General features: G+C 54.2%; 1 protein-coding gene across 6 annotated transcripts; it reads right to left on the bottom strand.

Annotated features, from left to right (window-relative positions):
- Positions 1–1,502: 1,502 nt before the first annotated feature.
- USP2 (ubiquitin specific peptidase 2) lies at positions 1,503–25,743 on the bottom strand. Of its 6 annotated transcripts, none has more exons than XM_058545012.1 (14): positions 25,644–25,743; positions 16,674–17,491; positions 16,254–16,433; positions 4,698–4,748; positions 4,071–4,194; positions 3,763–3,874; positions 3,554–3,664; positions 3,319–3,383; positions 3,003–3,106; positions 2,834–2,914; positions 2,634–2,712; positions 2,294–2,401; positions 1,990–2,110; positions 1,503–1,712 (listed from the first exon to the last, which is right to left on the bottom strand). In XM_058545012.1, exons 2-14 carry the CDS (start codon positions 17,448–17,450, stop codon positions 1,625–1,627), a joined length of 2,001 nt encoding a protein of 666 aa, XP_058400995.1. In that variant the 5' UTR covers positions 17,451–17,491; positions 25,644–25,743; the 3' UTR covers positions 1,503–1,624. The 6 variants fall into 6 exon arrangements, with proteins under 6 accessions (XP_058400995.1, XP_058400992.1, XP_058400993.1 ...); XM_058545009.1 differs by lacking the exon at positions 25,644–25,743 and adding an exon at positions 24,554–25,105; XM_058545010.1 differs by lacking the exon at positions 25,644–25,743 and adding an exon at positions 24,594–25,105.
- Between the last annotated feature and the right edge of the window lie 47 nt (positions 25,744–25,790).

Genomic DNA, 25,790 nt, shown 5'->3' with positions numbered 1-25,790 from the left:
CATTAGACATTCTTCTACTCTTGCTTACACAGTAAACAAGTGACACCAGCCCTTTGGCTCAGGTTCACAGGTCTTCCCTGGAGAAGGGTGTCAGGCCAGTTAAACTTGGGGTGTCTTTCTCTGATGCCTCCTCCTGGGAGCACTGGAAAGTGCCAGGCTCCAAGGGGCACAACCCAGGCCAGCTGTGTGGGTGCAAAGAGCTCCACGCACAGGGTTCCGTGCCTTGGTGCTGAACAGCTTTACTCTCCGGGACAGCACAGAGTTTTGTCCAAATGGTTAGGGCAAAATCAAGCCCATGGGAAAGAAACATACGGCAGAGGCAAGATGTCCCCAGACACCCAGGCTCCAGTTCCTAGGGCAGGACTGAAGACCGAGGCCAAGAGGAGCTGAGGGGTGGCATGGGCATCCCTGAGAAACTCGGTCCAAAGGGCCTATGTCTAGGAGGCTCTGAGAAGGTGGGGGGCAGGGAACGTCAGGGAGAAAAAGCATGTTGAGGGAATAAATTAAAGGTGAGAGAAGCTCTAGGGATGAGGGGCTTGTGCTATCCTTCAAACAGCTGGGGAGTAGACCAGGGGTGGGGTGGAGGAAGTGGGCAGGAAAAACTTGAAACACTACCGTAAGAAATCTCCTTTCAGCTCATCTCCTCTTCCCCTCACTGCAATGCAGACAAGCCAGGGGCTAAGGGCATGGCCCCCATCTCCCCCAGCCGGTTTGAACACGGCCCTGGGGAAAAGGGAAGAGGCTGAGGGATATTTCAGGGAGGGACAGTTACCCCCTGGTCCCCAAATGCTATAAGGCACAATTCTTGGAGGCAACTAGATTCCATCCAAAACATTAAGAAACAAACAAAAACTGGTTAGATCCCAGGTCTACTGTGGCTGTGCTTGGGGCCTGGCCAACACCCACCTAGCACCACTGGGGGCTAGCATTAGAAAAGTTGTATCTGAAGAATTAAAAAAAAAAAAAAAAGACCAGCACAATGTCCCAGCTGTGAAGAGGTGTGAAGGAGAGCATCACCAGTCTGAAAACTTCAGTTATGGTAATTAAAAAAAAAAAGTTGGGCTTTTAAAAACCAAAAACAGCTTTTTTCAAAGATGTCCCCTAGTCTGTCCCCCTGGAGTTAGCAGCGTTAAGAGGGCTCTTGGCTCATGGGTGTTTTTCTTGCTTCTGGACCAGTGAGCAGGGTCCAGGTGAAGACAGGGCGCCAGGATCTGGCGCCGGTGCTCCAGGCAGCGATCCTCCCAGCAGGCTCCAGAGGGCGCCGTCTTCCCGGGAGGAGCGGGGCTGGAGCTGGCGGCCAGTGGACTAGATCTTCTCTCCACAGACCGCTGTTGTTTATTATACACAGGAAAAAACCACAAGCTTAAAACTGCAAACAAGAGAAGCCGAGGGGCACTGTGCTGGCTCCGGTCTCCGGGTCCTGTCGATCTTCCCCGCCAGGCGCGGCTCGGGAGCAGCTGGCTCCCCACTCCAGACTCTGACCAGGCTGCAGCAACTCCTGCTCGGCAGCTTTAGTTTATTTTTCTCTTATTTGTCAGGCTTTTTTTTTTTTTGTCGTTTTAAAAAAAAACTTAGGGTGTGGGGCCACCATGGGGAAGGGAAAAAGGGATGTAGCTCCTCGCTGCTACATGCGGGAGGGTGGACTGGCCAATTCGTAGAAGAGCAAATAGGCGTCGCTGGTGCGCACTTGGCTGGAGGACATGGGTGTGACGCTGTGGAGAGAGCAGGGAGAAGTCAGAGCCCAGAGGGGGGGCCATTGGGACACTAAGCGGCTGAGGGAGTGTGGGGCCCATCTCTAGTCCCTCTATTACACACCCAAGGCCAACCTCTTCTGCTGTCCTCTAGAGAGTCTTCAAATGGAAGCTGACTCACACGTGTTACACGGCTTTTCGCTCTGACCTTTTCTGTCCAGTCAAGGTGGAAGCCATAGAGGCGGGTGAGGCACAGGTGACTGACAGCCAGGAGCCCTGTCTGAGGCCTCTGTCTCACCTGGAGTCATTGAAAGTGTGCCATTCGCCCGTCACTGGACTCCGGCAGTAGGCTGTATAATGGCCGCCCATGGTGGTCCCGGAGTGATTGGACACAGCATACAGGCTGTAAACAGCATGGTCTGAGGAGGAGATACAAGGTTTCAAGCCCGAGGCATTCTGTGCCCTGTGCTCCCTCCTCCTCCTGCCTCTAGTCCCAACTTGCCTCACTCACTCTTCAGCAGCGCCCCTCTACCTCTCAGCCCCCCATCTCTATCCTGGACACTCGTGCCTTGTTTCCGCTCTTCCAGCTGAGAAATACTCACTGGTGTTTTCTGAGGCAAATTCTCTCAAGTCCAGGTCTCTTAGGGGGAAATTCACAAATGTTGTGAGCTTGCTGGTTCGTATCCTGGATTCTGAGAACCGCTTCAGGTCTGGTATTGATGTGAGTCAAGGACAGACAGGGCAGCAAGAACAGAGTCAAAGAAAAGGAGACCGAGTCCTAAGAGGGCAACTGCGCTTCTCCAGAAGCAGAGGAGCAAACGAGAAAAGGGAAGTCGATCAAGTTTCCTTTTTTCTTACTCTGTTTGCCCTCACCTCCTGGCCCCTTGTCATCAGTCACTGTCTAGAGTGAAGGCCCTGCTTTGATGGATCGTTTAAGGATACGGAGCACCAAGATCTTTGGGAACCTCTGGATGGAGAACTTCTTTATACATCGTTTTCTGGCTCGGCAGCGACAGCATGTCTGAAAGACATGACAGACAGAGCTAGAACGGACTGTGGGAGAAGTCAATGGGCCTAGGCTGGATCTGCTGGTGAGGGCATCTTCCCCAGAGAGAAACCGCTGTTACAGAAGGGTGACTTACGGGCTTTTCATCGCCATCAAGCACATCCTCTTTGGTGAAGAGCCTCATGCAGTCCATTAAAGTCACCTCAGGATAACCTCGCTGGGAGAGGAAAAAGTAGGCGTCAGAGGTCAACGAGATGAAAAGGTAAGAGTTCAAGTTTCAGAAGTGGGGCAGCAGGGTTTCGTACCTTAGCGATGGGCAGGGAGAGGTCCCAGAAGGGGTCAAAGACTGTGGAACAGTAACCACAGTCAGTACACGTCAGGGAGCTCTTTAGTTGCCCAACAAAGAGATCTGGGGAGAGATGGACATGTGATGCTTCAACACAGGGAAGTGAGCATGTGGTCTTCTACACAGTGTCTCCTTCCTCCCTGCTCCTGCCTCAGTTTGTGGGACACTGGGCAGAAAGAGGGTTCCCTGGGAGAATGATTCTTAGGGCTTTCCATGTTCTGTTCAGGCAAAAGCAGGGAAGGGAAAAAAGGCATTCCCCCCATTCATGCACTCACCCCCAATCCGACTGTCTTCCCGTTCTAGATATTTCCTCCACATCTGTCGCCCTTTCTCATCATCACTAGGAACCAGAGAGAGGAAGACAATTGGGTCAGAACTCAAACTATGATAAGTTTAAGTGTCAATCAATCTAAATCCTTAGTATTTAAAATTCTTCCCACATCATTACCCCCAAAAAGGCAGGTGAAAAACTCAAGTTCAAAATGTGAACAGCATTCTCCTCAGACTTACGGAAGATGATCGAGGTTCTCAGCGTTGGACTTTGGCCTCACTGTTACTCGGTTCACCTCATTGTGGAGCCCATCCAGAAGAAAGCGAAGAAACTCCTGAGCATCCTGCTGACTGAACACAAAGGAAAGAGAGTGAGCAATATCTTTTATCTCAAGAACCTGCTGTTGCTGCCACCCACCCTGCAGAGGCCATGTCTGCAAGGCCCTTACTTGTAGCCGACGAAGCGCGGAGCATATCTCTGGATCTGGGTCTTGAACTCAGATGGGCTCACCACGTCATTGGGGGAAGAAGTCCATATGGTCTGGATTAGTTTTGCAAACTCTGTTAAAAGGAGAGGGTAGAGAGGGGGTGTGGAGGACAGGTGAGACATTTTCTGTAAGAAACTCTGAAACTAGAATCCCAACAAAAAGAAGCCAAAGAAAGAAATGAGAGAGGTACATTTAAACACAACTATCAGTACCATAGAGGGAAAGTGTCCAAAGGGGAAGCAGGACCGTGCCCATGGAGGGCTCCTCACCTTCCATGAGGGCTGTGTGTGCATTGCTGCTGTGGCTGAGATCCCGCATATAGAGCCTCTGGAGGCAATAATCTCTCAACTCCCGGGTGTTGCTCAGGCACTGCAGAATGGAGTTCATGAAGCACTGCAAGAAACAATCCAGACAATCAGTAGGGGAAGAGAGACCCCTGTCTGGCATTTCTATTTACTTAGTACCAAAGGCCCTCCTGTTCATCTACCCCAGAAATGAATCCTCCCAAGTTCCTCTTTTTTTAAGTGAAAGGGGCAAAGTGAAGCAAATTCCCAATGCTGGCACAGGCGACGTGATTGGTTATTTACTATAGAGGTGTACAAAAGGCTGTGGGTGAGCTGGACAGATGTGGGTGGGACGTGATGGATATCCTTGAGGAGAAGCATCCAGGAAAGGAGCTGACAGTTAAGGCAACTCCCCTTCAGCAGTGCTTCCTGCTGGGGGCATGGGTGAGGCAGAGCCCAGCAATTCTGTAAAACACCAACCAGGAAGGGCAGGTACCAACTGGCCCAGAGGGTGGGGAGTTAGCCGGAGCCAGGAGGGGACTCTGGTTAGATTGTTCCAGTTGAGATACTAGGAGGTGGCCTCAGGAAAGATGTGAGCTGCTAAGAACTCACCGTGTTCCCAAGGTTTCGAAGACCAGCCAGACCCTGGGCGCTCTTGGAATTCTGTAAGCAAAGAACATAGGGCATACAAGGCTGAAGGCAAAGAGGATGGGCCTGTGCTAGGCTCTCTCATGCAACTTTCTGCCAGTTGGAGCCATGAGCATCAGGCCACATGTATAATTCTCTCTCCAAGTTGAATCTACATTTCTTGTAGGAAAGATGGTTGAGGAATGCCTGATATTTCCAACACAGAACAAAAATATTCTCCAGGGCTTTGCTTTCTTTCATTGACTATGTATTTCCCCCCCTCTTTATGTTACTCTTCATTCTCTGCCATTCTGGAAACTAGAGATTAGAACTAGAATCTAGGAATTCATATATTTGGGAACATATTTGACTCCTGGCTACAAGAAATTTCAGGTCCCAAATCCAGACACTATCTCAAATGACCTATATTTGTACCCCTAGATGTCCAATATGTAAAGCAGCTGTCACAATAGGCACTTCAAGGAGTTCTTGAAAAGTTCAACGACAAAACATCTTAACTGAGTTTAGGTCCTCAGCTGGGAAAAACTCAGGTCGGCCTGCAATTCTGAAGTGCCAGAGACAGGTGGAATTCCTTCCAGCTGAGCTCAGCTCCTGAGGCTGATTAAAGCCTGGGAGCATCCTCCCTGCCTGGCTCAGGTTTCAACATCCTGACTGGCCTCTGGTTGGGAATCCTTGTGATGGTAGATGGCAGCCAAGCAGACGTAAGCACCTGGCTGAAGAGCCATTCTTGCTCTTGGCCCTATTGTGGAGGCTGGTGAGGGGGCTGGAGAGGAACAGGTGCTAGGTCGAGGACTCGGAGCATTGTCTGACCAGGTCTCTTGGCTAATCCTGGCCCTACCTCCAAGGAGTCAGAAAACCTTTTGGCTCAAAGGGTTAAAGAAGCAGTCTGCAGGCGAGCCTGCCACCTCCTTTCTCGAGGAGGGGACCCAGGAGCAGGCAACTCTGGAGCAACACTGGCTGGGGCATGTGTGAGGCCAGCTCAACCCTGATCAGAAGAGGAGCCTGAAATAACTCAGCTAACATTACTCATGCCGTGTGCTGACAGCCTCTGAGGCTGTCAGCTCGGGGGGTGGGAGGTGGGGGGTGGGGGAGGCAGGCTGAAGGAGGGCTTTTCTCAGGGATCGCCATGCCGATCCCACACGTAAGATGCTCCCTCCTTGTCAGCTATCGGGTCTAACACTAACAGGTAGGGAAGTAAATACACACAGAAGAGAAAGCTGGGTTCCACCTGCAGCGAGAGAGAAAAGCCTATCAGCAGCAGGTGGGGTATAAGCATCCTTCGAGAACTCTGCTGGGCTAGCAGTATGTGGCCTCAAACACACAACTGAAATCTTCCCTTTCTGACAGTCTAAACCCTGATGTTCCAGTAAGGGGGCCACAACAGAGATAATTCCCTAGACAAAGACCTTATCAGCATTGCTAGGTAGACCTGGAGAAGGACTCCCCTGGGGCCCAACAAAAACATTGAAGTCTCCATGTTGCCCATTTGGAACTAAACGTTAAAGCCTGCCCACAACAGAATACCCACTCTTCCCCCCAACCCCCGAATACCTACTTTTACACCTATTTTTGGCAGTGTTTTATTAGTTCTTACCCTGTGCCTCAGACATCTGTCTAAAAAGGCTGTAGAAGCATTCTAGCGCTGGTGATCATGTCAACATGCACCAAAGGGAGCCCTCAGCTGGGACAGTAGTCACGCAGCCCTAGTGGGGGCAGGGGAATGGGGAACGGGAGGCATCTTCCTACTGAGGCCCTCCCATGGTGTTGACACTTTCCACTCTGACCCAGCAGACTCAGGGTCAAGAAGAACATGTCATCTACAGTTACTATTCCTGAGGATCTAACCCTACTAACGGCCTGGTGGGTAGAGAGATGTGGGAGGTTCTTTTACAGCATCGCTAAGACCCTCTCTTAGTTTTTTGGGGGGCGGGGTGGAGGGGTCCTGCCTTTGTCTAAAATTTCCCGAGCTTGAAACTACTTGCCAATTTCTAAGCGCTCTGTGTAGAAGGTGGCTGAATCACAGGAGTCAGGGAGTGGGAGGGGTGGGGGGAGGAGGGCTATTCTATGCCCAGCCAGATATTCTTCTGCCATGAATAGGAAATCAGGAGCTCCAGGGAAAATCAGCACTTTCCATTCCGGAGAGAAACGAAATGTCCCAGGAGTGACCTTTCTTACAGGGAAAACAATCCTACCTCAGGCTGACAGGCAGAGGCTAGAACTGGAGAAGTTGGGGGAGACCTTGCATAGCCAGCCTCTCACCAGGAAAGAAGAAAATGACGCCAGCTGATATGCTGGAACTCATGTGGAAGGAGTTGAGATTTTGGATCAAGAACTTCCTTAAAATTAGCCATCAGCAAACCTAATTTTGACTTAGTAGTAACCACTGTCCTAGAAAGTAGATACCACCTCCAGTCAGTAAATAGACAGCATTCACCTCCCAGTAAAGGAGCAGGGGCTTAGGAAAAGCCGGCTCTGGGTTAATGCAGAGGAAACATCTGGGTATATGGGCCAAATAAGAAAGGCTGATGAGGTTTGTGTCTTCACACTCAAGAATCCAGGCAAAGGCTTATCCTGCTTACTTCACCTGTGCCTTGAGGTTCAGCCATGAGTCCCAGCTGCAGCCAAGGAGCCTGGTGCGGCCCTGGCAAGGGGCAGTGCATGCACTGCCAACACGGGAGCTGGTGCCTGTTACATAAGGTCTGTCAAGCTCTGGCCCCTTCTCCCTTCCCCAAGGGGGCACTGCCCAGCCTTCAGCCCCAGCATGACTCTGGGGTGGCTACTTCATTTGACGGATCCAGTGTCCACTTAGCCGAACTGGGGAGGGCTGGAAAGAAAAGGGAAGTTGCCCTCTTTCACCTGTCTGCAACTCCTCTGCCCTTTACAGGGTCAAAGGACCCCTGTTACCAACCTTTGGGAGAGCACACTTTGGGATCAGTGAGGGGCGGCCCCTTGCTGACCAGCCTTTCCTGCTGGGTTAGGCCTTGGAGGAATCACCCCCGCAGAGTCCAGCGCGCTGCCCGTCCCCTCACACCCGGAGAACTAGTCAAGGTTACGCTTTTCTGCACCTGTCCTGATAGGTGCCAGGAATTAAGAGCCCAAGAGCCACCTGGTGCAGGGGTCACGGAAGGGAGGGGGGAAAGGGAGACTCAGGGGACAGGACCTCAACAAGGGGAGGAGGCCGCGAGTAAGCGTGAGATCACCTGGGGAGGGGGCATTCCTTGCCGGGAGACCCCGGGAAAGGAGGGGTGGGGGCTGGGAAGAATCGGTCCCCCGGCCGCGGGCGCGCGGCGGACGGGGGCGTCCCGGAGAGGAGGCGGAACCCTAGGCCCTCGGCGGGGGCTCCCGGCAAAGGGCCCCGCGTACCTTGGCTTTGTTGACCAGGAGACCCACGAAGGTGGAGAGCAGCAGGGAAGGGGAGAGAGGGGAGCGCGGCCGCAGCTCCTTGGCGAGGGCGGGAAAGGGGGCGGCGGGGGGCTCCTCGGGCAGGGTCACGGTGTACGAGGTGCGCATGCTGGGGGGCGGGCGGCGGGCTCGGCCCCACGCTTAACGTTGGCAAAGGGGGCGCGGGGAGTACCGCGCGGTCCCACAGCCCGGACGCCGAGGCCGGCGAGGCCGTCACAGGACACCGTCCGCGGCGCCCGGCGGTAACCGCTCCGGCCGACAGCGCACCCCTCCGCCTCGACCTCCCCGGCGCGCGCCGCCAACCGCCCCGGCATCGGCTCTCGCGGTCGGGCAGACTGGCAGCCCAGCCGGCGCCTCGGGCCCCGCGACGTCAGCGCCGGGGCGGGGCCAGGGCTCCGGCCACACCCCCCGCCTCGGCCCCGCCCCCGGGCGCCAGCGGGCGGACCCTAGCGAGGCCCCTGCCCTGCCCGCCTCCGCGCCTCCCGCGGGCCCGCCCCCGCCCGGGCCGCCCCCAGCTTAGTGACCCCGGCCCGGCCGGCCGCCGCGGAGACCTGCAGCCCCCGGGGGAGGGACGGGAGCGCGGAGCCCTGGACCCGGCTCGGGGTCGGGACTAAGGAGAAATTGTCTTTGAGGCCCGCAGAGGACACGTCCCCAAGACCGAGTGTCAGCCGGGTGAGCTTCCCCAAGGCAGCAGACAATTCCTCTCTTTTTGGGGGCTGCAGATCATTTGAGAACCCGATGAAAGTGCTGTGCTCTCTTTAGGGAAAAATGCACTTACGCACAAACTTTTGTACAGCATTCGGGGGCCCTCGTGGAGCCCAACATCCACCCAGTCCCTGAGGGTCCACGGCCCCAGGTCTGGAGGATAGAGTCCCGGCCTCGGGACTGAACTCCCTTCCTCTCTCCGCTCCTAGTTTGGCCCATTATCAAGAGAGGCAATGCTCACATTTTATAAGGTACAATAGGTCGCTGTCCCTTTTGGCCCCAGGGAAGAACCTTTTGTGGCCTCTTCTACCCAATTACCCAACTCTACCTCTCACAGAATCTCAAAGTTTGATTGTTTTTGGGAGGCCGGGAGAAAGTACCACCACGGTGGGGAAATAGGTGTTCAGCTGGTGTGGGGGCAAGCCTGCTCCTCTGACCCTCAGGGCAGCAGTGCCTGCAGATCAGAGGTCTTTGGGTTTTATTTCTGATGCTCCACCCCCCTCGCCTATCAGGGACCCACACAGAATCTGCCTAGAGAAAGTATCTTGTTTGGAGCTTGCTGGCTATTTTTAGCCAGTATTTTTAGCATTTAAAAATAGTCTGAGAGGCAGCAGCGTGTGCTGTTACTCATCTGTAGCCTCCTTCTGTTCCTCTTGGCATGCTCATCCCCACATGTACACGTGCACTGCACACACGACCACAGCCACATGGGGAATGTGTCCAGGACACATGTATGGCTGTACCCTAGGCCACCCACAAAACAGCATTTTCATGCCAACGAGACGGGAGCACAGACGGTTGCCCACGTGTGTTCCAGCAGTGCTGGTGGGAGGAGTGGGCAGGAGGCAGGAGCTGCAGGGCCTTCCACTTGGTGATAAGTTAGGAGGGGTGATCCCCACAATCACTGTCCTTGCCGGGTGACCAAACCTGGAACCTGGACAAACTGCGATAGCTTTTTTCTCCACGCTTCCGTCTTGCTAGCCACACCCTTTCCAGCCAGTCCTACACTGTCTGCAGCAAAGCTTTTGCATTTGGTCACATCACTCTTCTGCCCTGAGACACCTAGAGCACCTGACTTGCCTCTAGTCCAGAAGCCTCAAGTAGGCCTGTCTGTGAGGCTGTCTATCCAGAGGCTCCTTCCATTGTCACCACCCTTCCTCTTCTCCGATCCTTGCTGCCAACCGACCTGCTCTTATTTCTCTGCTCCAGCACTTGCCTTCTGTCACTTAAAAAACAAAACTGTCGAGCCAGCCCTGATGGCCTAGTGGTTCAAGTTCGATGCTCTCTCCATTTCATCGGCCCTGGTTCGCTTCTGGGTCACGGAACCACACCACCCATCTGTCAGTTGCCATGCTGTGGCGGTGGCTCACAGAGAAGAAACAGAACGACTTACAACTAAGATATACAACCGTGTACTGGGGCTTTGGGGAGGAACAAAAAAAAAAACAAACTATCACTGATTAAGTACTTACTAAATGCCAGGCACTGGCTAAGTGCTTTGTATATATTATCCCAGTTAACTTGCATAATAACACAGTGACGTGGTAACAATTACCTGTGTTTTCTAGATGAAGGACCTTAAGCCCTGAGAGGTCAAATGACTTGCCAGGACCACAAAGCTAATAAATGACAGTGTGGGGCTTTCAACCCAGACCTGTCTTAGAGCAAAACTCAAGCTTTTAACAACTACTAGGAGATTCTGGAATGGCCTTCTGCTCCTGACCAATTACCTGCTTGTGAATTCTGCTCAAAACTCGAGTTTTTCACAAAGCCTCCTCTAATGAATTCCACCCAGCTCTAAACACCCCATTACTGCATACCCTTAGTTTACTAGCATTCACTTTACACTGTATTAATTTATCTTAATATGTTTATCTTGGTTTTATAAGTGTCTCTGAGACTTCTGTAAATAGTCTTAGCTCATGTGTGACTGTGCCATCACACTGAAACCTCCTCAAGGGCAGGGTTGTGGGTTCTCTTAGTGGGAGCTAAATAAATGTGTTGATCTCATCTCTAAAGGGGGCCAGACCAGGCTCTGCTGGGCATCCTGGGAGTCCCACCGAGCCTCAGAGGTGGGGTGAGATGGGTGTACATGTTGAATAAGCGTGCTGCGGGAAGCCCCGTCCAACAGGCACTCACCCTCTGGAGCATTTGGCTGTCTCCCCGTGACTTAGGTCAGCGATGTGGGTACTCTCTCCCCGGGATAGCATGGCATTCTGCCAGCACGCTCTCCCCCTTTCCTGGGATGCAGAAGGTTATGGGCGGTGCTGGGAGCAGGGAGGCCCAGGTGGGGGAGGCTCTTGCATGGGAGCTCTTTGAGAAGTCTGAGGTGAGGGGAAAGAATTCACACAGGGTCCAGTCTTGTCAAGCAGGTCTGACTGCTGCAGGACACAACCAGCAGAGAACTGTGGCTCAGTTCTCAACTCGCCAAGCCCCCAGGAGACCCTTTCTCCTCAGTGCCCTTTCTTGAAGTGGAATGGGTAAAGGCTGCAGTCTTGTGGGATCTGAATGCGGCTCTGGTTCTGTGACTCTGTGCCTCAGATACACTGAGCTGACCTGAGCAGGGCTCCTTCCTGCAGCCTGCGACTGCTGTTTCTCAGAGCCTGCGCTTGGCCTGCCTCCCTGGTAGGATAAGTACTTTTTCTCACCTCAAATCCTTCCTGGCATGGATGGAGCATAAATAAATTAAAGTCAGGGTTAGCTCTGAGGGCAGGACTGAGAGTATCCTGCTTCCTAAGATCTTGGTGGGCAGCGTGGTCCAGGGTTTGGAAACACTGCTAAGGCCCAGGCAAATGCCTCAGGGCCATTGGCCCTGCTCCAGCAAGAAAGTACCCACTGTTACCTCTGCAAACAGACAGACTGGTGGCCTGACTGACTGACGGAACTGGGAGGGGCTCAGAATCCTTGTTAGGGGTTGGGCTTTCAGCCCACAAGTGCCCTTGGGGAGGGAGGGCCAGTCAGTCTTACCTACGTCTGTAGGAAGCTCTGCTTCCTGGCATTACTCCAACTCAGGAGGCCAAAAGCTTGTACTCCTTTGAGCCCCAGGGCAGTCTGGCCTGAACCAGCTGGATTCCAGAGGCCCACACACTTCCCCTTTCTTGCTCATACCTCTGTGTGGGGCGCCAGTTTTAGAGATCCATTGAGGTGAGAGGGTGCAGGGGGCCACGTGTGCGGCCCTGGGCCCTGAACATGATGTTCATTTCTGCAGCTGATGGTCAGTGGAGCGGCTCCCCCAGCGGCAGGGAACATTTTGCCAGGCTTGGATTAACTTCTGCATTGCCCAGCCCCACCCCAGCACCACATTAACTCCTGAAGACATCCTGGAGTAGGGGTGGAGGAGGAGGCACTGATTGAGAAATGGAGCCTGGGTAAGGCAGCACCAAGGCCACCAGCCAGGTCACAGCCCACAGCCAGGCTTCAAAAAAAAAGACATTGATGTCTTGCTGAATCTAACCACAGACCACAAATCAGCTGCCCTTTCTCAGCAGCTAGTCCTGGTCCTGGCCACGGGACCCCTCTGGGTTAAGGTCTCCTCTGAGTGACCTTCCCAGGCTGTCAACACAGACTCAAGCCCTCAGGAAGTTCAGGCTTCTCAGGGTGGCTGAGTGGGTGAGGACAGGCCCCAGGGTCTCAGGCTGCCAAACTGGACAAATAAGACAGCAGGGATGCAGTTCTGAGTGGCTGAATAAACAGAGCGAGAAGACAAGGGACGAGAGAGGAAGGTCACACTCCTCACCAGGAGCTCTAGGGTGTCCTCACCTGTTCTCTTTGGAGTAACCCCTGCTCACTGCAGGGCAGCAGTCAAGTCCAAAGTCCCACCCAAGAGAAAAGTCAAATGACCTTGGCTTACATCATCTCCCTGTCACTGAACAGTTGGAGCCCAAGGCTTCGGGAGATGAGTCAGCAGTGGCAATTATGACCCAGGTCCTCTAGGTTCCCAGGCCTTTTGCTCCTAGCAACAGGTCCCGGAGCAGAGGGCAGAGGTGTGGAAGAGACTGGGTGGGGAGAATAGGCTGGGCCAGGCTCTGAGCCTCAGTCCCTGGCCCCGCAAATGAGCAGCAGGTACCCAGTCTGGTGACTGTGCTCTGGAGGGCCCTGGGCCAACTCAGACTCTTCTTGGGGAGAGGAAAGGGTGGCTTGGGCAGGGTAGGGTGGGGCAAGGGCAGGGCTGAGGCCAGCAGGCAGAATGCCAGGGCTGGGAGGGAGCAGCTGGAGGGGATGGAGCAGGGGAGGATTAGGATGGATTGTAGGGGTTGAAGCACAGCCCTGGCAGGGCTCAGTGGGAACAGCTTGTCCTTCCATAGGCCCAGGGAACAGGAGAGGTGGGGCAGATGGGGGACATGACCTGGTTGGATGCTTGGGCTCCTGGTTCTCTGCAGGCCCAACCCACCTGACCTGGCTTGGAGTCCCCACTGAGGGTAGTGAAAGCTTTTTTTTTTTTTTTTAACTGCTTCTGAACCATCACATCCCTCCTCTCCAATCTGTCTGCATTTTAAACTGAAGGTGGAGCCTTGGGGCAGCCCTCATTATCCTAGGCTGAGCTACACCCCTGTGGAGTGGCATTTTGTTGGTGCTTATGCAAGCCTAGTGGGGTATTCAGAATTCATGTACCCCTCCACCAGTTCTTTACTTGTGCTCAGCTGAGTCTGTGATAGTCCAAGCTCATGTTGGCTGTTACTATTATTGAGGGGAGTGAGTCTGGTTAGGACTGTTCTACTCCCTGCTTGGGGCCTGCTTTTGGCCTCTCTTTATGAAAGCCAACTGTAGTTCAAGTCAGCTACCCTGAGAGACCCCAGGGGACCCCAGAGGAGTCACATCACGCTGGACCCTGCCACGGGATGTGCTTTCTCACCTTTGTTCCTCCCAAAGGGTAGTCCAGGCCTCTCCCCACTCTAGGCAGCAGCCAAATGCCCCTTTTCTATCATCTCCTTTTCCTCCTTAAGTTTAAACCAACTCTTCCATAGCATTTTACTGGTTTCACATTCCTCCACATCTATTATTTGCTTTAAGCCTCATGACATCCCTATGAGGTGGGCAGGGCAGGCATGACCATTCCCTTTTATAGATGAGGAAACAGCTCAGATGAGAGGTGTCCAAGGTTAAAGAGGCAAATTTTTCCTTCCAGCGGTCACAGCAGCCCATCCCAGCCTCGGATGACCTCTCCCTTTCTCACCACCGATGACACTTAAAGACACCTAGGGTTGCCTCCTATTGCAACTATTTTAAGAACGTATTTCCCCAAGTTAATTGTGAGTGTACCGAGGGCAGGGACCATGGCTCACACATCTCTGCCTCCCTAAGCACCTGGAAGGGGACAAGGAGGACAGACATTTATCAAGCCCTACTCTGTGTCGGGCACTTTCACGTACAACCTTTGTTTCTCACGATAATCTGTGAAGTGGGCACTAGGATCACACTCATCTCACAGAGGAAACAGGTTCAGAAGTTAAGGAACTTCTCTGAGGTTACACTGCTAGGAAGCTGAGCACCATAAATGAATGAATAAGAAGGGAAGATCCCCAAACGGAGATCTGAAAAGAAACTGGACCCGGTTTTCAAAAGAAGTGGTCCAGGCCCCCTGAGCAGGGTTGGTCTCACTTCAGTATGATGCAGTCAGCTCCAGGCAGTGAGGATGAGAGTGGTGAGGAAGATGGGGTGAGGTTAGATCAGGGTCTTACACCACTGACCTGCTAGGGGCCTTTCCCAGTTGACAGGATCTTCTTGAGCCTGAGATTGGAGTGAAACACTAGCTCAATTGTAGGTGTTACTGGCTACTTAAGTGTGTTGTGAGTTGTTTCTGGATGGGAAGGAGGGATGTTAGAGTGGCTGAGTTTGCCCCAGGGCAATCTGCCACTCCCCTGAGGTCCTCTCTCAAAAACCCCCTCACCCTGGCCCTGGGGGTGGAGGGGGCCGGGGTGTCCGCTATGGAAGGGATAGAGGGCAGCAGACTCCAGGGAGGTTTGGGATATGTCTGTGTGGGAAGGAGGCAGAGTCCCAGAGGAGTCTGGCCCTCAGTAAAGGAGACCCTGTTCTCTTATGACTGGGGCTGAGGGTGGGTCTGCAGTTTAGTCTGTGGAGGGAGGTTTTCAAACCTCAGTGTGCTTAAAGATGGCCCGAAGAGTACAAGGGCAGATTCTCAGGCACCATCCCTAGAGAGTTTGATTCAGCGGATCTGGGTGGGGCTCAGAATTGTTAGGCTATACAGGTGATTCTGATACAGGCAGTCTGCAGATCTCTCTTTGGGGAACACTGCATACCATAAAGAACCCTTCCCTTCTGAGCAAAGGGAGGGAGCCCCTCCCCTGAGAGCCGCTTTCTGATTGCCCCCAAAATGAGCAACACCAGACATGTCCAGGTGAATCATGCTTCAACCCAAGCATATGTCCCTCTGAGAGCACGTATTTCTCTCCCAGGCCAGCTCTGTCATCTCCCACTTCTCTTCTATGCTAGCCCTCCAGTGTAGCTGACACTGCCTTGTCAGAGTCTGAATTTTCTGGGAGGCATCAGCTTTTGTATCTGCCATGGCACTTCACAGACAGCCCAGCAAGGACAAGACTCTGAGTAATGTCATCAAAGTTGTCCTCTCAAGACCTTTAGTTATGACAGCCTTCAAGGTCTAGGACCAAAAGTCCCGCCCCCATCCTGCACCCCTCCTCCATTTGTCTCGACAAACCCCCTAAGTGGCATTTCTTGCTGTGGCACATTGTTTCCAAAAGGGACATGTCCTAGGAGTAGGGGAAGGGTACATAAGGTAATGAAGGAGACACAACACCCAACTCTCCTGCCCATATGCTTGCCTGTCGGTCTGTCTACCCATCCATCCATCCATCCATCCATCCATCCATCCATCCATCCATCCACCTACCCACTCACCCATCCACCCACCCACCCACTCACCCATCCACACATCCATCCATCCATCCACTCATCCATGCAATCAGCAGGTCAGCTGAACTCTGCACTATGCTAGGCACATGGTGAAGGATCTAGAGGTATTTCTTTCTTTCTCATCCTCTGAGAGCTCTCCATCTAATGGGTACACTCATAACTACAGAAAAGGCAGAATGTAGTCAGTGCCCCACAAGAGGTGTGATCAGGGATTAGATGCGAGCAAGGCCCTGCCAGCCTTTACTCAGTTTCCAGCAAAGCCTCTTCCCTCATTTCAGCCGAGACAGGCCTGGAATATAGAGGTATTGGATTGTCTCAAGCCTTAGACAAAAATTTCTCCACCATTTTCTCCAAAGACACAGAAGTACTGCTGTCCAGACACCCTGGAGGCAGCCAGTGTCAATCAGAGGACAGTCCCTCTTCCCCTGATGTCTTATGCCCAAATGTGAAGCTGGGACTCTGGGCTGGGAAGTCAGAGCCTGAGCAGGAGGAGAGATGCAGTCAGAGCAGGGAGGCCTTTCTTACCACAGGGAGCACTGGTGGTCTGGGGGCGTTCAGTCCAGGATGGGGCAGGGCCTGCAGGGGACCCTGGCATGCTGGGTGGAAAAGTAGAGGGTAAGAATCACAGTGTATGTGGGGGTAGCTGAGCATTTCCGAGAGCACTGCTGGCCCATCGTCGAGGGCACAGGTCCTGAAGCAGGATTCCTGGGGAGAGTGGGAAAGCCCCTGAGCAAGGAAGGCACCAAGTCACGAGGTACCAGTCATGCCAAGATGACTTCCCTGGCTTTCCCTACTTAGGCTGAAGGAGTAGCTGCCGTCTGGTTTAAGAAGAAAACCTCTGCCTTCCATCATCATTCAGGTTGGGAGTCCTTCCCTCAACCTGGCTCTTCTACATCAGTGGCCGCCACCCCAGCCCATCACTGAGTTCCCAAGGGGCAAACTCACCGTGGTGTCTCGCCCTGGGGAGCTGGAGCGGCTGGACCCAGGGGCCTGGCCCTTGCCCTTCTCCCACAGAGTGTAACGGCCACTGGGTCGGTAGGTGGGGCTGAGGACTTCAGGGACTCGTGAGGGAGGGGTCTGGATGGGCACCTGAAGTGCACCGCCCTTGCGACCATAATTCTCCAGGTAGTCCGACAGGTATTCAGAGCGGCTGGCTGCCTGGTAGAGCCCCTGCAGGGCACACAGCTCCTTTCGTGTGCGGGCCAGCATGGGGCTGCGGCCCAGGTTTCCAGGGTCTATCCGGTAGCTGTCTGAGGTCCGGAGGCTGGAGAAATCTCGGGCCAGGTCTGATTTACTGTTCGACTTCTTCTGGGTCAGGGTGACCCCCTGGTTGCAGGCATTCATGGGTAGGTTGCTGAGGGAATTGTTGGGCACTCCATAAGGGAATCCACTGCCCCCGCTGAGTCCACTCCCTGAAGGCCGCTCAGCGCCCCGAGTCTGGCTCTCCGCCGGCTTACCACCCCCGATGATGTCGGGTCTCAGCAGGGGGCGGCCCCGGTCATAGTCCAGGAGGGAGGAGGGGCCATAGGTACGAGGACGGGTGAGGAAGCTGGTGGGGGGGCCCGGTTTGAAACCAAGCTTCTCCTTCTCCAGGAAGGAGGCAGCCAGGTTGGCCCCATAGGAAGAGGGAGTGTAGGTGCCATAGCCTGATTTGGCGTAAAGGGCATCTGTGTAGCGGGCCGATTCTGTGTAGCGCTTCAGGGTGGAGGAGAGCTGGGACATCCTTCAGGGCGGCACTCAGTGGGGACTGGGAGCCTCATGGGCTGAAAGACAAGGAAAGCAGTTGTCAAGGGCCCTGCCAGGTATCAGGCTCCCACTGTACCTGCTCTCAAACCCCAGCTGGCCAGAACCTTAGATCTCAACCAGGGACCACACAGTCCCCTTCCACAAAGAGCTGGCCTGCTGCTGAGAAACACACCTATGCATGTGCGCACACACCCGCACGCAGGTCTGCACACAGGTTTGCCCGCACCCATGCATTCACACCTCAGTGAGAGCACAGGAGATGAGCTGGCTTTTGTAAACCACACAGGGCAGTCAGTCTCAGCACGTTCTGGCTGCTCCAAGTGCTCCCCTCAAAGACCTGACTGTGAGAGTGGGCACTGCCCGACCTCTGCAGCCCTCCAAGTGACATGTGGTATTCCAATCCAGACCCCTCTGCTTCCTCTCCTCAGCTTCTGTAGAGACTCCTGAGTTGCGGGGATGCCACCACCTTCAGCCCCTGGAGTGAAAATGCTGGGCATTTCAAGAGTTAAGACTGCTGCCCTCCCTTCTGACTTATGGGATGAGCAGGAGTCTTTTTGGAATTATACACTGTCTGAGCTGGAATGACCTGAGGAGCATTTGGTTAGATCCCTGGTCAGGAAAAGGAGCTCATGAGAGGAAGTAACGGGGGCTCTGGGGAGGCGGCGGTGAGCGAGCATGTGGCAGAGAAGGGGCTTGACCTCCGTCTCCAGACCCAACCCTAGAGTTCTTCCCTGGACACAGTCACCTGCTGTGGTGGGGGATCCTCATGTGGTAGAACCCACCCTCTTCACTGAGCTAAGCCTTCTGTTCTAAGTGGAGTTAGGGCCCTGTGGCCTCCCAGGGCTTCCCCTACCAACAACCATCCCAAACTGCTCATGGTGATAATGACTTGTGCAAAGGCGGCCCCCTAGAGGCTAAAATCCTGTACTGCAGGCAGCCCTCCCTGTGTCGTCGTCGTCGTGTGTCGCCCGACCCCCACCAGTCCTTGCAGCTGGGGTGGGTCTGGTGAAAGAACACAGAATCTCTGAATTCAGGAGTTTTGAGGGCCCTAAAGGGTTATCCATTTTAACTTCTCTGTTTTGCAGGTGGGAAAAGCAATTTGCCCAAGGTTACATACTAGCAGAGCGAGGATTGGAATCCAGGTCTTTCAGATTTCCAGGCCAGTGCTCCCTCCACTTTACCTTGATTTACCCCTCCACATCAAATTTAGGCTCCCTTGGGGACCCCCAATGTCCCTCCATCACCCAAAACACGCAGGCTTTATCTACAGTGGAGCTGGAGGGCAAAGGTGCTTTGGAGACAGGAGCAAGGAGGATCAGGCCCCTTTCCTGAGGGCCATCAGGGGCTTTTGGAGGCTCCTGGAGCAGGGAGGGAGGGCAGAGCCATCCAGGACTCTCAGAGTGGTGTGTGCAGGGGCTGGTTCTGACTTGCCCTGTGACTGACTAGCTGGGAGATGTTGCCCTAGTCATTTAACCTCTCTGAGCCCCAATTTCCTCACCTGTAAAATCAGTATAATAATCGTCATTATGATCCTACCTCACAGGGTTGCTGCAAGGAAGCAATGAGATAACAACATGTGAAAGCCCTCAACAATGACAGCAGTTATTATCTCCTCCCCCATCCCCTGCCAGGCGGCCGGGCTTCTCCCTTCATAGGCCTATAATAACGTTGGGGCTGGCTGTCGGCTGGTCTGGCCGGCCTCTGACTTCAGCCCTGGGCGCCAGGCTTCCCTCCGCAGCCCCCACAGAGATGAGTGGATGAGCGGGCAGTGGGCAGAATCTAGCTGTTCAGCAGTCAGTGGCTTGGGCAGCCCACAGCCTGCCCTACGCCGGCAGCCCAGCCCATTAGGGCAGAGAGGAGCTGGTGCCAAGCCCCAAATGCTGAGGCCTTGGCAGAGAGCTCTAGAAATTCAGTCCATGCAAAGCTTGGGATAGGTGCAGGGGTGGGAGATCAATGGGTGGCAACTTCCACATAGGCCCGAGAACAAAACTTCTAGACCCTGCCAGAGACCTCCAGCAGCTTTCAGTGCAGGCTGGCATCAGAAAGGCCTGGTCCACATGTACTGTCTGCCCTTTTCCCAGCTGGCCGGGGGACCCCCTACCTTCTTGTACACTCCCTTGCCCACTGTGCTCCCACCTCTAGCACAACTTGCACCTCTTTCTAGGAAATAGTTACGGAGGAAGGCCTCACGCAGGGTTGGGGGAAAGGACGAGCTTTCCTTCCATCTGCTTAGCTTTCTGGGGTACAGAGAAGGAAGAGCGTGAAGGCTGAGGGAGGCCAGGGGAGAGAGAGACAGAGGCACAGGGGACGGGGGCGTGGGACCAGTCCTGCTCTATGCTCTATTTCACTTTGGAGAACTCCATCAATAATTCAAAGTCAGAGACTCCAGGTCTCAGGAGCTGGGCTCTGGGACACCCGGCAGCCAATCAGATATGATCCCTCTCCAGGGTATGAGTGCATACCTCCTCCCCAGGGCTCTCTCCTCCCTCCCCCACTAAGGCTCCCAGGGAATTGGTATTCTGCAGGCAGTGCCCCAAGCTCATGACCTCTCCTGGCCCTGCTGATGACGCAGAAGTGCTGAGGCCAAACAAGGTACAGCAGACAGGGACAGACAGCTCTGGGACGGCCCACAAGTAGCCCTGGGAAGAGTTGGGCCTGGAGGTGGAGCCACACCTTCTGGCCCACAGAATCCCAGGAGGGCTTCTAAATCCCTGCTCTCCTCCTTCAATCTGGCAGGCAACCGACAGATCTCCCCTCTTTGCAGCAGCCCTGGGGGGTCATGCCATCACTAACAGCCCCCTGGAAGCTGGCTCCCAGTGCTGACATCTGGCTTATAGTTCCCATGTCTGGGGAGAGGGTCCCTATTGGGGCTGAGGCCTTGAGCATGCCTGTCCCCACCCCCAACCGCCAGTTTCCCTCTTGAGAAAAGTGCCAGCACCTTCCAGGTGAGCAGACAGCGTGGGTTGGCACCCCCTGGCATTACCTGGCACAGCTATCCCTGGAGGCTGCAGAATGCACCATGGGTGGCAGAGCAGGCTAGGGACACGGCCGTACGTAGCCTTGCTGCGCAAGACAGGGACAGGACGGGCACTCACATGGCTGCGAGTCTCCTTGTTGCCACAGGAACGGCCTGAACTGAATGGCCCTTTCATGGGGCAGTGGGAGGCAAGCCGATTGGCTGGGATTCCCCTGTCCCCCTCCCTGCCTAGTGTGGGGCCCCTACTGCCCTGCTCCTTTCACTGTTTACCCAGAGCTGGCAAGTACAGGCATGTGGCTCCAGGCGGCACCTCCCCAGGTGCCCGCCACCTCGGACAGTAGGGGCAGTCCACCTGCCAAGCTCTTCCTCTGTGCCACCTTCACAGAAGTGTCTCCACTCTGCCCTTTCTCTGCCTGAGTCCCCTCACTTTGCTCAGCTGCCCATCTTGGGGGTTGCAGCAGCATCCTCTGCACAGAGCATGCAGCTTCCTGAAAGGGTATGCGAGCCAAGTAGACATTGCGTTTGCTGGCAGATGTTGAACACCTCTGGACCAGGCCCCATGCTGAGTGCTTCCCATGCAGCTTCCCATGCCTTCTCCTCAGCAGGCTCACCTCCAACACTCAGACAGCCAGAAGAGCACCATGCCTGGCAATCTTCTAAGTGCGCTTCATACAGGGTGTCCCCAAAGTCTTAGCGCAGTTTTAAGCTTTAAAATTCTTTTTTTTTTTTTTTTACTGGGAAAAATTTGTCCTGAGCTAACATCTGTTGCCAATCTTCTTCTCTCTCTTTCTCTCTTTTTTTCCCCCTCCCCAAAGCCCCGGTACATAGTTGTATATTCCAGTTTTAAGTCCTTCTAGTTCTTCTATGTGAGCCACCACAGCATCACAACTACAGACGAGTGGTGTGTTTCCGCACCTGGGAACTGAACCCGGGCCGCTGAAGCGGAGTGTGCCGAAGTTGAACCACTAGGCCATCAGGGCTGGCTCTAAGCTTCACTTCTTTTGGAACAACAACTGCCTTAAACTTACAAACATCATTTGAAGATTTAGTTTTTTACAGTAAATTGAAATAATATTTTTATTCAAAATTTAAAAAATAGACAAGATATTTAAATAATGAAATATTTAAATGAAGCGTTTAGCATTCATATTTCTCAAGTGATTTAAACTGCACTAAGACTTCTGGGACACCGTATATTAACTCACTTAATCCTCACACTTGCCCTAAGCAGTTGGTGCTGTAACGATGCGCGTTCGCAGATGAGGAAACCAGAGTTTGTGGAAGTGATGTGGGTTTCCCAAGGCCATGCTGGGAGCAGTGGCACAGCTGGCCTGGGACTTGTGCTCTGTCCACTAACAGCCACCCTGAAGCCAAGCCCCCCACTTCACACTTCCTTGGCCTCTCCCAGAGCTGGTGTGGGGTGGGGGACCCAGGCTTCCACTGTCTAGGCAACAGCACAGCAGGTACAGACTCCCACAGGGACAGCCCTTCCGAGTTTCCACTGCAGGCAAATGAAAGCGAAGCCAAGTGCAACCTGAGCCCCAGTACAATACTGATCTGCCGCGAGATGGACCAGGAGGCCTCCATTTCACCCAGAGTGCCAAGCTCCTGCGTGTCCCTTGGCATCAGCATCTAGGCCCAGCCAGGGCCCTTGGCCCAAGGCTTGTTATGGACATGGACTCCAGCCTCCTACCCTTGCTCCAGCTTGGGCCACTCCCTAAGGCACCCAGGCTAGGTGAGGCAGGGGTTAAAATGAACCCTGTCCCCTTGGGGCAGCCAACCCCCTAGTGTCAGCCACTGTCATTTCCTGTCACTCACGTGGAGAGTGCCCTAACCTGCCCTGCCAGGGGAGGGACTTGCTTCCCAGGAATCCCAGGCCCTCCTGGCCCCCAGGGTAAGGGATCGGTAATGCCCCACATCCCAGCAGCCTGCATGGCCCCTCTCTGCCCAGATCCGCTCTGCTCTCTGGGGTGAAGGTATGCCGGCTTCTGTGGCCTTGCGGCTGCCTGGATAAAAGGCCTCTAGCTGGGTTTCAGAGGCACGCCTTAACAGGGTTCAGTTCCTAACCTCCTACCTAGGTGTCCAGGACAGGTGAGTGGGGAGTCCCAGCCAGTCTTGCCAGGTGCTTGGGAACCTCCACAGTGGTGACCTCAAAGCTTCCCAAAGCTGCTTGCTAACAACATCGGAATGAGGCACTGCTGATAAGCTGACCTTGAAGGGTGAAGTGGGCTGAGGGAGAGGCCCTGCCTCCCTTCATCTATACTCTCTGGCCCTCGCTCCTGGCTGCTCGCACTGCCTGGGCACAGGTGTCAACTCCTGGGTAGAAGGATGTCCTGGCAGGTGTGGAGGATGCAGGTAGAGTGGAGGATTGGGGTGCGGGACACTTGTGCTCACATCCACCTAGGAGCTCTGCGTACTCCTCTCAGGCCCCCAGGGGCCTCACTAGCAGCTCTGTGTCTCAGGGGCTGGCACCCAGTGATCCACCAGGTTACTGCCTAATCGTCTTGCATGCCTTGGCAGGGGGTCATCCCAGGGATTTTGGGTCCATCTCTGTCTGTCTTGCTCCGAGTAGTTGTCCAAGGGCTGGGAGAGGGGCAAAGCGGTAAGATAAATAGACTGGAAATTTAGAACAAGAATCTTGACTGTAGAGAAGAAGCGAGTGGGCTCTGGATAGTGTCTCATGATTTGGGGTTGGGAGAGGGTGGGCATCTCTGCACTTCCAAGAAAAGGCAAAGAAATGGGCCCCCGGGCGGTATGGGTATCCTTAAATGCTCTTTTCCACACACTTCTCCTGGTAGAAAGGCACTCTCCCGGTACCTCCTCCCCAGGGGAGAGCCCCAGTCTTTCTCCCTCTCCTCTAGTGCCTCATCTTTCCTCTGTTCTTGGGCCTCTGAGCCTTCCCTCTTGCCCACAGCACCCACCAGGCCCAGTGGGGGTGGCTTTTCACCTGCTGCCCCAAACAGACAGGGCTCCCCCTAACAGACAGTCCAAGGCCCTCTGGACAGCCACCCTGTGAGGCTCAGATACTAAAGGGGCAGCTACTGACCTGTGTCCGGGGGCACTGGACGGGATCTGGGGCTTCTCCTTCCCCAGCAGGGCAGGGAGCGCAGTGGAGAGCCCAGAGGCTGGATGGAGTCTGACTCGGGCTGGGTAATCCGGAGCTCAGGTTACCGACTCTGATATATATAGTATCTTATCTGACCTCACAGAGATGGCTAGCTCAACTCACTTGCATTCCAAGCCGGGGGAGAATTAAAGGGGCAGTGGCAGTCCCTCCAGTGCTTGAGGGGCAGCCCTGATGAGCCAGTACCAGGCAAGGAGATCCTACGAGGACTCTTTGAAGGGAGGCATTTTGAAGTGGAACAGAAGGGAGATTCAAGGGGAAACAACTGGAAAGAGGGTAGAGGGATGGGGGTGGAATTGAGGCAAAAATATGGAGAAAGAGGTGTCAGTCACAGAATTAGAGAAGAGGAAAAAGCCTCAGTGCTGGTCCAACTCCTTTAATTTTGAAATAGAGAAGACCTGGAGATGGAAAGCAGCTTGTTCAAGGGCACAGATAGTGAGAAGCAGGCAGGACCAGCTCTCAGGTTTTGAGTTCAAACTCTGAAAATGGACTTTTAGGCCTGGGCTTGTATTCTAGTTCTTTCTCTTTTATTGGCTCTGAGACAGTGGGCAAGGCACTTAAGCTGTCTGAACCTTTTATTTAATCTGTAAAACAGGAGGAAAAAATATAATAATAATGCTATACTACCTCACAGTTGTGAGGATTAAATAAAATAATATTTGTAAATTTCCTGACACATAGTAAGAGTTCAATAAATAATAATTATTATTACATTGAATACTCCTACTTATTATTATAATTAGTGGTAGTATTTGTAATAGCACCTACCAGGTGAGCCTTCCTGGGGAGAAATGGGCCTCCAGGCCACCCCTGGGGAGTGCTCTGTTCTAATGCCAGAGAACAGCCCCATGGTTTCTGAGCTGGTCCATGTCCCATAAGGGACAAGGGCAAACGAGGCTTGCTATATTCCCAGGTGTCCAGTCCACCCAGCAGACAAGGTCCAGGCCCATTTGGCAAGTGCAGCTTCCCCCAGCTTACCAGGAGAAGACCGAGCTGCCCTGGGGTGGTTCCACTCTACCTGTAGGAGTGCACAGGATTCCAGGGCCACGGAGCCGGGCTGGGCAGGGTCACAGCGGAAGGAGCAGGATTCTTAACCTCTTGGGCCTCGGTGCTCCTGTCTGCTCCCAGTCTGTTTCTCCTGTTTCCTGATGGCTCTCCCCGAGGACTGGGAGGACCCAGGATGGTGCCTCCACCCTGTCTCAGCGGAGGCTACTGACTCAGCTCGGGTTCTGATGATGCACTTCATAGGACGCCCTCTTCCTGGCCCTCATTCCAGTCCTCATTCTGACCCCGGTTTGGTATGCATCTGTAGCATCAGAGGAGTGGGGGATGCCCCAGCCCCAGCCCAACCAGCTCTCCTTTCCTCCACTTCACCGACGGGTCGGACTTGAGGGACCTTCTCATGCCCATGCCTGCGGAGGTGAGCATCACCGCAATCTCCAACTCAGCCCCATTCTAAAAGCAGCCAGATGGGGAGGGAGATGTTCAGTCCTCAGAGGTAGCTAGAGTGCGTTGCGCCAGGGCTCCTCTTGGCTGTTAAGTATAAGTTACTTGCCTTGGAGCACCGGTGCCTGCTTCTGGTTTGGGATTGGTGAGAATTTCAAAGATGCCTCTTACTGGGTTGGGATTGGTGGAAAATCTCCCCTTCCACTTAACTGCTGCCCCCACCTCCACCCCCACCCCTTTGGCAAACTGACCACGGACAGCCCCCCGGGGGAGCTTTAAGAGGAGGGGGTAAGCGAGCTGCACGCCCACGTGGGGAGAGGGTTGTCAGTGTCCAGGTGTCACTCAAGCCACAGGGCACAGAGACCTGGACCTGCGGAAGCAGCCTTTCTCTAGAACACACTGATCAGCACACAGATGGCTCTTCCTGGCGCCCTGAGCTGTCAGCTGGCAGGCCCCCACACACAACTGGCATCCACAGCTGGAGCTCCTCCGCGCAGCTGGCACTCGCCCTACATTTCTAGTGCCCATGCTGCCCAGGCTGTCGTTGACACCTCAGTTTCTCAGCCTCAAACGGCACCGACCTCCGCACCCCCCTCCCCAGTCTCTGACAGGTGGCACGTACCTGCCTCTTCTCCGAGGATGGACGAGTCGAGCCGGGCACAAGCATGGAGCTGCGGGTGAGTCCCGGCTGGTGCTGGCGCTGTGCAGTGAGCAGCAGCTGACGCAAAGGGCTCCCTGGCCTCGGCTCCTGCCCGCCTCTAACCCACCT

Source organism: Diceros bicornis, chromosome 7 (genome assembly GCF_020826845.1).
Source record: "Diceros bicornis minor isolate mBicDic1 chromosome 7, mDicBic1.mat.cur, whole genome shotgun sequence".
Classification (NCBI taxonomy): domain Eukaryota; kingdom Metazoa; phylum Chordata; class Mammalia; order Perissodactyla; family Rhinocerotidae; genus Diceros; species Diceros bicornis.
Note: the sequence above shows the minus strand (reverse complement) of the source record. Positions and strands in the feature narration are given on the sequence as shown.